Source organism: Culex pipiens, chromosome 2 (assembly GCF_016801865.2).
Source record: "Culex pipiens pallens isolate TS chromosome 2, TS_CPP_V2, whole genome shotgun sequence".
NCBI lineage: Eukaryota > Metazoa > Arthropoda > Insecta > Diptera > Culicidae > Culex > Culex pipiens.
Genome location: NC_068938.1, coordinates 92,829,938 through 92,841,117, shown reverse-complemented (window position 1 = coordinate 92,841,117; position 11,180 = coordinate 92,829,938). Strand labels below are relative to the sequence as shown.

Genomic DNA, 11,180 nt, shown 5'->3' with positions numbered 1-11,180 from the left:
CTATCACACACATACACCCCTAACGCCCTATTGGGGAAAACACCCCCCATTGAAGAATCCTGGATACGGGCCTGTGTACCAAATCTACTCGACTTTCCAATACGACATTGAAATCCCATCAAAACCTGCCATCAACTTCTCGCGATTTCCATAAAGTGGTGTACCACTGGATCATCCACTTGAGCCACTAATCACAGCACGAGTTGGCGTTATCGCCAATCCGGAGTCCAAGAATCGAGTTGGGCAACTTTTCCTCCCTGCAAGCTTTCTTTCCAGACGGCAACCACGACAAACGGGACAGGTCATCAACACCACAACAGGACAAAAACTCGAAAGTTGAGCATTTTTTCAAACGAATTTATTTACTTTTTTCAGTTTCACTTGTTGTTTGTGTGTATGTGTATTCGTTGTGTGTGTTTGTGTTTGAAAGTCTATTTACAACATTAATTAACTCGTTACAATTAATATGTACAAAAATTTGTTACCGGCGTTTCGTTTCGTAGGTTTCTCGCGTAAAAGAATTAAACAGTGTATTAATTTTGATGGTAAAAAATTATAAAACAGTTTAGTGAAAAAAACAACAAAAAACATGGTTAATCATCGGAGTTATATCAGAGAGCTGGTTTCTCCGCTGTCGTTGTTAAATACATTATTTATAATTTTGATTTTTGTATGAAAATATACAAAAATAAATCATAAACCAAAGTTACTTCACTTTCGCGCGCGCACGCTCAGGTCACTTCACTTTCAGTGAAAAACTAGACCTTGTCTCGTCAAGTTTTCTCTCGGCTGTTGCTGCTGCTGGTTAGCAATTCAACTCTGACTTATCTCACATGTGTATGTGGTTGGTATGAGATTTTCCAGGCCTCTTTTCCCAGTTTTTCCTCGGTTTGCTTCCTCGAGACGCCCTCGAAGTTGTTGTTTCTTTTCCGCGCTTTTTTTTTCAGCGGTCGATACAGTTCCGCACTTCCATAAATGTTGCGCAAAGTTATTTTTTGCGCGAACTTAATTTGTCCTATCCACCTAGCAGCAGCATTCCCTTTCGGTTGGTGGAAGCTTTCCGGTGGAGTTATTCGCCGCCCATAACTGGCTTGACTGCTGCCTGACTGATTGTTAAGGTGGTGGTGGTATCTCTTCCATGACTTAGTTTTCAGACTCAAAGGGGAAATGCCATGGGAAACAAGTCTCTGTGCCAGTGGACTTGGCCATTTATTAGCGCGCTTCTTCTCTCCATTTTAGGCACTTTTGTTGTTGTTGATGTGATTGCGTTAGGCCCTTTTGTTATGACGGTCTTCGTTTTTCGTTTTCAGTTAGAAATAAATGCTCGAGCCCAGCGCGAAATGTAATAATGGAGGAAATTTCAAAATGACGCCAGTTAATTGACACCTTTTGAGACGCCCGTGTGGGTCATTCAACAGGTAGCGGGGTTGGTCACAAAAGGTCCCACCACAGACTTGGCCCGGGCAAACGGTTTTATGCTAACGAGATGTTTTGCGTTTTACGACGGGCGTGTTATGACAGACTTGGGCAGATCAACTGAGACTGCGTTGGACATTTCGCCTAATGGGTCATTTCACCGAAACTGTCAGATTACTATGACGAGTTGCAAAAGTAAAATGAGACTTTTCGGTGAAATGACCTTTTCAACTCAGCTGTCATCCACTTGTCTGTGGCACCGTCTAACGATGTTCTTGTCAGCGCAAGAGACGCGCACGCCCAAATTGGTCCCACGTGACTCAACACACGTGCTCGTGCACCGGATATTGGAAAAGTGGAAAATTGCACCCAAAAGCAAATCAAAACCGTTTACCGTTTTTGCTTCGATTGGATCGTCATTCAAATCGGCTGGCGTAATACTTCATCAACAAATTCGCGAACGCGAGGGGTAAGAAGATGTTATGATTTTAATTTCTGCTCGCATTTTCGTTTTCATTGACATGGGAAGTGGCTGTGAGATAATAGACTAATTGAGTCGGACGTATTTACATACCGCGATGCGCGAACGCGCGCGCGCCATCTTCCGACGCAGTGGAAGTAACTTTTGAAGGAAAATGCGCTCCGAATCGTTCATTCTCTTTCTCGCGAACTGCTTCTTCTTCTTCGCTCTTTTTCTCTGTTTCTTTGGATGTAATATGAAGGGGAAAATTACACTGACAGATAAGAAGAGTAAGAAGCACCACCGGTGTGAGTGCGTGCAGGTTGCGTAACTCGACGTTTTAAGGTTGAGAATCACACATCACACACTCGGGGTGGTAAGGTACGGTAAGGTAGATTAGGTCGCTAAGATTAGTTAGTCGAAGGAGTAAGTGGAGAGGGAAAGCCTTACAGCTGGTTACGAGATACGAAAAAACTAATTAAATTTTTTACAACCTAAATCACTATGGTACAAATGAGAGACTAATGCCACCCGTGGCTGACTGGGACGCAGGCCTTTTCCCAAACTGGCTTCCACACCTTCTTCCACGCCGGGACCTGGATTTCCTTCCAGGCTGGGACCTTGATTTCTTTCCAGTCTTCCTTCCACTCCAGCTTCTTCTCGGTAGCCCACTCCTGTTTCTTCTCCACGCGCCAGATCTCGACCTTCTCCTCCTTCCACGCTTCCTCCTTCTTCTTCACCCAGATCTGCTGCTTCTCGGTCTTCCAGGTCTGGACCCACTCGTCCTTCCATTCCAGCTTCTTTTCGGTCTTCCATTCTTCCTTTTTCTCTGCAAGAGGGGGAAAAACAGAAATGAAAATCGCGGCACTTGTTCGGGGCCAGACAGTGAGCAAGAGAGCAACTCTTGTTTCTTTCGGTTTCTTCTGTGCTCCCGATTTTAATGGAAAGGAGAGAAATCAAGAGTTGCTCTCTTGCTCACTGTCTTGCGACTGCATCCCTGAAAAGGCGAGTTCAAAAGTAACGAGCTGTCACATTATTCAGTGATTTCACGCACAATAAAAAGCAAAAGTGTAAAGTGTGTAAAATATTATCTACGTCTACTCTACTTTCCACTGAGATAAAATACTCTATTGAATTTTGGTTAGCGTGAGCGTAGTGTAAACAGTGTCAGTTGATTACTTTTAGTATGTCTCTGTCAAACAAAAGAGGTTCAAACTGAAAAGTGTCTGACTGAAAGGCGCCAAATTGTTCGAGATCAATGTTTGTAGCTTTGAAATTTTGTATTCGTCCTGCACTGAATGTTTAGAAAACTGCGCTAGCATTACACTGAGTGACAGTTCAGTGCAAAAATGATCGCATCGTTCTTAATCCGGATCAGTAATCAAAGAATCTTCATCAAAAGAGTTTCACAGAACACTACCGATAGAAAAATCACAAAATTTCATTCATCGCAAGTGTGATAGAAAAAACTATCATTTGATGATTGATGCACCAAAATATAAGAGTGTATAGCGTACACTCAAAGTTAGAAGTATCCCTCAAAAGGGTACTTTCAATCCTCAAAAAGGATACTTTCTATCCTTTTTTCAAGTTCACCCGGCGTCACCCTTTTAAAAGGGTATGTCAAATTCAGTACATTTTCGATACCCTTTTAAAGGGTGACGACGAGTGAACTTGAAAAAAGGATACTTTTTACTTTGAGTGTACGTCACTATAGCTTGTGAAATATTAGGGTGGAATCGAAAATTGATTTTTTCAGCAACACATTTTTTGGGTCCCTTTTAGGGTCCTAAACAACTTCCCAAAATTTGGGAGCGATCAGTTTAGCCCACGAATGGCGCAAAGCGAATGAAATTTGTATGGAAATTACTATGGAGAAAGTTAAATTTTCACATTTTTGAACATACAAAATTCATGTTTTATTTATTAAATCCAGAGCAACATTTGAAAGGGGCGGTACGACATTGCTCTTACGGCCTTTCATTACACACGTTTAAATGGGACGAAAGGCCGTAAGAGCAATGTCGTACCGCCCCTTTCAAATGTTGCTCTGGAAATGAATCTAACACTGCAGAAGTATAGCCCTGAATGTCCTTAACAACTCTCTCGAAGAAAGTAATTTCATTCGCTTTGCGCAAATTGTGGAGAAAACCAATCGCTCCCAAATTTCGGGAGGTTGGGACCCAAAACATTTTCCCATATAACTCGATTCCACCCTAGTGAAATATCTTCTTATATCTCGTGATTACTAACAAGAGCATTCTCTTTCTATCACTACTTCTCTTTGCCTCGCTTACGCTCACTCGCCGAAGATTGTTTTGTTTTCTCAGAAAACCGCAATGAAATAACGCGAGGGGGATTGGGAACCGACCACGCATATCATCCCATTAAACTACTTTGGCAAAATATGTTTTGTGGCTTTTGCAATTTAAAAAGAAAATTCAAGCTCATTTGGTTGTTCAAAGTGTCAGTGTGCTTAAAAAAGATCTGTGAGTACACAATAAAATCAAGATTTTGGACTCAATTTCAGGACCTTATAGAAATTCCACTTTATATTTTCGGGTGAAACGTCAGTTATCACTAAATGTGTTGTCAACAAAAACGGAAGAGTCTCCGTTAATAGAAATTTATTTGACTCTCATAAAGACAGAAATTCGAAAGAGAACTCGTCTCCCTCTCTCGCACGAAACATTGCTCCTAGAACTATAAATGTCACGATCATTTGGACGAATTTTGGTTGCAGTAGAACATTTGTCGAGTTTGCAATTAGTCCTGAGCGTCTTTTGTAAAGAAAGCTGTTTTGTCTTGAGTTTTGTGAACGATTTTCGATCAATTTTCGAATAATAAATTTCGAATAATTTTCTAAACTGCTCAACTGCAATTCGAATTCAAAATTCATTTGTAAACAAATCGAAAATATAAAACATAAATCACATAAATATCGTTTACTGATTGATGTTGCTTTGAAAGGCCGGGAGAGATTATCTTACCCGTTGTTTATCTCCTCTCACCTCAGTGAGTTAGAGAAGTTTGCTAGAAAAATTATTTTTTGTTGTCAAAAACAAAAACTAACCAAAATGACCAAGGGGTCGAAGAATGCAAAAATCAAGTGTAATAAATTAAACAAATTTTTAAAAGTTTTTGTGAAATTTCAAGTCAAAATTATAGGAGACTTGAAAGCATAGCTATGGACAAAATTCAAGTAACTTTAATTTTTATATTTTATTACGAAAATATAATGCATTGGTGGTCCCATCGGTATTTTTTATTCAGGCCAGTGAGCCAGCAACATTCGGTAACAGGGCTACGTTCTCAGCCCAGTTACCGAACAAGTACTGTAACTATATTTTTGGCTGTCACTTATCACCAATGTTTGTTATCACCTTGGAAACAATCAGGTCCAGTGCTAAAATGCGTAACATAGAGCGGTTTGAACATGAAAATTTCGTTTGATCATTGAAGTATTTTTTGAAAGATCAGGCGAGATTTTCTACATCGTGTTTCTCACCCTCTCATTATTGTCGATGATAAATGTTTGCTAACAAAGGAAATCTTTTAGAAACAATAATTCCATCGATGTTCATTTTGTAACTCGTGTTCCCTAAACAGTCCAGTTAAGGTGTTGTGATGGTCCGCGCAGGGGATTGAACTCCCGATCTTTCGCAAACGAAGCGAAATCGTTTAAAATCCCAGGAATCGCTCACTTACCCGTCTTCCACACCTTCTTCCATAGTGGCTTCCAGACCATCTTCTTCTTCCACAGATCGTGGCTCGTGTACTCCCAGCCGTGTTCGTCCTTGCCGAGGAACTTCTCGCCGGGGATGCCCACCTTCACGGTGTCCGGCACCCAGATCTGCTTCCACTCGGGCACCTGCACTTCCTTCCAGACCGGCACCTGCACCTCCTTCCAGATGGGCTTGGTGACCTTCTTCCAGTCGGGCACCTGCACCTCCTTCCAGGCGGGGATCTCGGTTTCCTTCCAGTACGGCTTCTTGACGATCTTCCAGTCGGGGACCTTCACCTCGCGCCAGATCGGCACCTCGACCTTCTTCCAGACGGGGATCTGCTGCTTTTTCCACTCGGTCTTCCACACCTCGATCTTCTTCGTTTCCCAGACCTTCTTCCAGTCCTCCTTCCAGGCCAGCTTCTTCTCCCAGACGCACTTGGGCTCGTGATGGTGGTCATCGTGTCCCTTGTTGAAAAAGAACGGAGCCGGGCTGCGCTTCTCGCGCACCGCAACCGGTTCGTCGGCTAGAACGAGCGTGGCGCACAGGCAGCCAAATAGTAACTGAAATTGAGACAAACGGTTGAAGTTGTTAAAACTCATGCTAGATTTGGTGAAAGTACAAATCATATTACTAACAAACTATTCCTATTATGTACGGTGATCTACAATTAACTTAACATCCTACGTTATGTACAATTTCTACAATCAATTTTACTCTTGTTGTTACGGAAGTAATCATCACAATCTCCCCTCGGAAATCATTTCACCATTGAACCAAACCCTACCGAGCCACGTAGCCTAGTGGTAACACTTCCGCCTAGTAAGCGGTAGATCGGGGTTCAAATCCCGGCTCGGACCAACACAACTGGTGATCGTTTCTCTTCTAGATTCGATTGCTTAGTAAAGGGAAGGTAGTGTATCGTCACAAACTGGACCTTATCACGACACCTTAGGGAGGCGACCTATAGAATGTTAACATTAACCTTAACATGTTAACATTAAGTTTAGAATGAAATTGCCACTGAATCCGCTTTGTAAATGCCGGCCCCGATACTCTTCAAGGGTGTTCCCCTCAGGAACTGGGAAAGATTTACTTTTTACTTATTGAACCAAACCTCCAAAAAGGTCGCATTACGACACACACGCTCACGTGTCGTTACCTCCGAAGGCCACGACCTTGGCATTGATGCGTCATAAGCGCCACCTGCAATGTGCCAATCATCCGTCGCGCCACTGCGGCAAGCTTGGGCTGGCAAATTTACAGCCGTCAAACAACCCAGGTTCAAACCCGAGACCACATCGTCAAACGAGCAACGCGAGACAGACCGATCATCGTAAACAATCAATAGCCAGCCAGTGTGAGCCAGCGTTCCAGCTCAACGGTGCGGCCGTGTTGCCCAAAGTGAAAAGACTTGAACGCCGCAAAGAAAGGAACCCGCTTCCCACTAAAAAAAGGGCTGGCGCAAAACGTGGAAGCCGACCTCCCATCGGTTATGCTGCCGGCACGGAACTTTATGATGCGGATGATCGGCATGACAGGGGGCGCTAAGTTATCAACTCTCACGCGGGGTCACGCGACCCTCCGGGTGTGATTTACGACGAAGACGCACCAATAATGCTCGGGGTGTCATTTTGGGAAAAGAAGAAGAAAAAGATGGTTTTGATTTTTTTTAGAGGGAAGCTCCGATTTGTATGCTAATGAAGGCGCGTGCTCTACGCGTTTCAACCGAGCTTCGTGCGATGCTGCTTAAGGTTGCGGTATCAAAAGACCGAACCGCGGTAGCGTCAGGCATAATGAATGGGACTGCTCGAAGTGATTATGTTAATTCGATTTGTTTGGGGTGTAAGCATGATGGTCCAATAAAAAACGGGGAGGTGATGATCGGGTTACAAGAGGATATTGTTCGACGGTGTTTTGACGATATCATTAGCGGCTATCAATTTATAGTGTTATTGGATAGCGGCTTTTAAGCATTGAGCACTCACTGAGAAGAAAATTTTAAAGGACGTAGATCCTCTTCTCTCTTTCGCGAAATATTAAATATATTAAAGTATAAATAAATATTTTCGGGTGGAATTTTGAAAATTCTGAAATGATCGATGTGCTTGCGAAATTCAAATGAATTATCCTTTATCGTGTTAAACCTAAGGAAAAAATCTAATCGAAAAGGCTAATGTAGAGTGACGTTTTGACTTAATCAGTAGTTCTAATATTTTACTTGCAAAGCTATTGTATCACTCATATTTAACGATACGTTGTGGAGTTCTAGTCAAATTCGATGCTCTCAATAAACTGTTCACACGTTTCCCATTATGTTACAGTTTTCTGGCCAAATAATAAGTTGGACAATAATAACTGAATCAATGCTGGTTGACACGCAAGGTTGCAGTTTTAGAATGTTTAAATGTGCTGCCTGCTTTAGCAACAACATAAGAACAACTTGCGTGCATACTTCTCAAGTTGATCAAACGGGGTAAACGACACCTACCTCTGCTAAAAGTTTGTTCTATGTTTATACACTTGCACTATGGTGCATTTTGCAACCTCTGTTTTGTTTTCTTAAAAAGAGTTTCAGTTTAACTCACAACAATCAGTTAAAAATATTATTTTCGTTGAATTTTACTCTGTAATGTTAAGGAAACTATTCAAACATTGATTCTTGAATTTTGAATGACACATGTGTCATTAGCCTAATCAATCTCGAGATTTATTACAAATCGATTGTGTGTAATTAAAATGATTTGATCCAGAAAATATAATGAATTCCACGTCGTAATACTTTAATAATAAAGAGAATTAAGAGAATTATTCTCTTTTGAATAACTCAATGAATATTATGATCATTGATCATCATTGAGTCGTTGAGAATTGTCAGGTAAGAATAAAGTATTCCTCCTAAAACTATTCTGATCTCAATGATTGTTAGTTATAGTCTAAAATTTCAAATATTTCAAATAAAAATAATACTAATAATCTACATTAGCGTGTTTTAAAAGATTACGTGGACGTCGAAGTACGAGGTTGAAAAAGTCAAGGTGCTCATCTATCAAATGATAAATTAGGATGCTAGAAACGACTCGTCCATACAACACGATTTTCGGAAAATTCGTTTAGATATTTTCCTGGAGATTTTCTTTTAAAGTCAGCGATAAATTTACAAAAGATGCTCAAAAAGCATACTAATCGTCCTGTAACATAAATAATGGCACATGGTCTTAAAAACAAGTTGCTATAGCTATTTGACCTGTAAAATATTTGGTTTATTTTTTCAGACATTTTCGAAAAACTCTACAAATTTGAACAGCCTCCAAATTTTCAAAATTTAGATATGTTTAAAAAAAAATCGTAGATCAATGTGAACATGTTTTGTCATACCTATGGCGAGAATTCATCATTTGTATGAAAAATCCTAAACAACTTCGAGTTTTTAGTTTTTGATTTAGAGTTTTGACTTGGTTATTTTGGTGAGAATTTCAGTTAAATCGGAAATGATTTTAAAATTTTGCAAAGCAAAATTTTTTTGTTGTTGTTATATATAGAATATTTATTTTTAAAGGAAAAATATAAAACAATGTCCGACAGAACATGAAGGCATTTGCAACCAGAAACTGTAATTAAACTTTTGGAGCAACACCATAAGCTGGTGGATAAGTTTTTTTTCTAGACAACTGGAATTGTTTTGCAAATTTTCGAAGAAGTATATTCTTTCTAATAGTTCTGAAAAAAAAAATTGTTTCGGAGTGTTACATATTTAAAAAACAACATTTTTTATGCAGTTTCTTGATTAAATTTAGTTCTTTTTTCATTCCAGCATGTAAAAGGCAAATGTTGTATTTTGAATGAGATACAGAAGGTTTTTCGGCGAGTTTAGAATTTGGTCACGTTCAAAGTGGCACTTTTTCTGAAAAGCCAGACTTTATTTAAGATCCCATGATATCTCAGTACCAGATGGAGCAAATTGACTCAAAAACTCTTATCTATTTTCTGAAACCATGTTAGCAATTTAATGCGGCGGTAATTTTTCAAATTTGGCCTTCTTACATGGGATTTACATGATAGAACTTTGCCCTAAATGTAAGCCAAATTGGTAAACGCAGTGATGAGATATCGTGAGACTTTGCCAAATTTGTTTCAGTTCACATAGACCAATACAGTGTATTGGAAAGTTAAAAGTTCGTCAATGTATAGAATTACGTTTAAACACCTTCTGCCTTTAATTTTACATAATTTAAAAAATCCGTGTGGGCAAAGCAAAATATGAAAATTTATAATTCACCTTAATTTTTGGTATAAAACGGTTGATCTTTCAATTCAAATAATGTTCAAATATGTCAAAGTCAATGCAAGGGAACATAATTTCTTGAAACTCATATTTGAACAAACTTTCCATTTTTTCATGTTTGGACAACTTATAATTTTTTTCACACCCCTTTTTTCTTAACTTTTGTGTGTTGTTTTTTTAACCCAACAGTTTTTTTACTTGATTCATGAAATTGCTTCTTGTAAGAGCATGATTTCATGTAAACTGTTTGATTCACTTAACATGTACATGGTACCGTTGCAGGTTTGGTTTAGTACAACATAATTTATCATTTATCACTTAAAACAAATATTAATAAGCCGTTGATTAGTTATACTTTTTTTGATCCCACATTTCCATCAAGATCATCAACATGTCTTTTAAATCACTTGTCGCAATTCTCACACAACATGAACAACAATGTTAGACCATTTTTCTAATTCAGTCCATGCTCGCAGTGCGTGAATCACTAATAGCCACTACATTCCAGCGTTTCAATGCACTAGAATAAACCTCTTTTTCCAAACAAGGATACCACAGAGGTCACTTTGCTCCAAAAAGGAGCTTGAAGTTCTCATCTCAGAAAAGCGATTTTTTCGCCAATTAGTAGATTTCTGCTCTCATTTCAGCTTCAATCGTTGATTCGCTGGATCTGCTGCTGTTGAGTCGAAATCCTTCACTCGAGGCTGTTGTTTTTTCGAGATTTTTTCTTAACACTATCTTTTGTTAGAACAGTTCTTAACCATCACTAAGAGTTACTCGCTCTTGTCTCTAAATCACTAGCGTTTTTCAGTCCTTTGTGTTATTTTTTTAAATTTTTCACTTAAATATTCCCCACAAAAAACACTTAGTAGTAGAACGCTGCAACGTACCAAAAGCGCTAACGACCTCATCCTAGATGGTCGACGCCAGCACAGTTTCGCGAAAACTATACCAAACACAACACTGCTTGACCACGCTGGTCTTGATACTGTTAATAAATTGAAGAAGATCAACCGTTTTATACCAAAATTAACTTTACTCTCGCGCGCGCGCGCGCTCGAAAAGCTCCCGCGTCGAAACGGAATGAACTCGCTAGCCGAAACTCGGTGGGGAACTCAGCTCGGAGTTACACACCGTTTGGCCGAACCTCGCGAAAGCGAAAGTCCAGTTCTAGGGACCCGCGTGCGCGCGGGCTCAGGTATTCCAAGCACGCGGTCCCCCGAAACTCTCAACGTCATATCAATCAACCGACGGAGAGTGAGTTGCCCGAACCGGTCATGAATGAAACCGAGAG

At 40.0% G+C, this 11,180-nt stretch overlaps 1 protein-coding gene across 1 annotated transcript; it reads right to left on the bottom strand.

The window, feature by feature from the left end:
• Positions 1-336: 336 nt before the first annotated feature.
• Positions 337-10,928, bottom strand: LOC120418983 (golgin subfamily A member 6-like protein 6). Its single transcript, XM_039581530.2, has 3 exons — positions 10,777-10,928; positions 5,585-6,164; positions 337-2,705 (listed from the first exon to the last, which is right to left on the bottom strand). The coding sequence occupies exons 1-3, from the start codon at positions 10,795-10,797 to the stop codon at positions 2,398-2,400; spliced, it is 909 nt and encodes a 302-aa protein (XP_039437464.1). The 5' UTR covers positions 10,798-10,928; the 3' UTR covers positions 337-2,397.
• Between the last annotated feature and the right edge of the window lie 252 nt (positions 10,929-11,180).

Coding starts and splice junctions, on each gene's coding strand:
- LOC120418983 (XM_039581530.2), bottom strand. CDS start 10,797: ATGAGGTCGTTAGCGCTTTTG. Junction 6,165..10,776: donor TGAGGTCGTTAGCGCTTTTG/GTACGTTGCAGC, acceptor TCTCAATTTCAG/TTACTATTTGGCTGCCTGTG. Junction 2,706..5,584: donor GAAGAAGGTGTGGAAGACGG/GTAAGTGAGCGA, acceptor CCCCTCTTGCAG/AGAAAAAGGAAGAATGGAAG.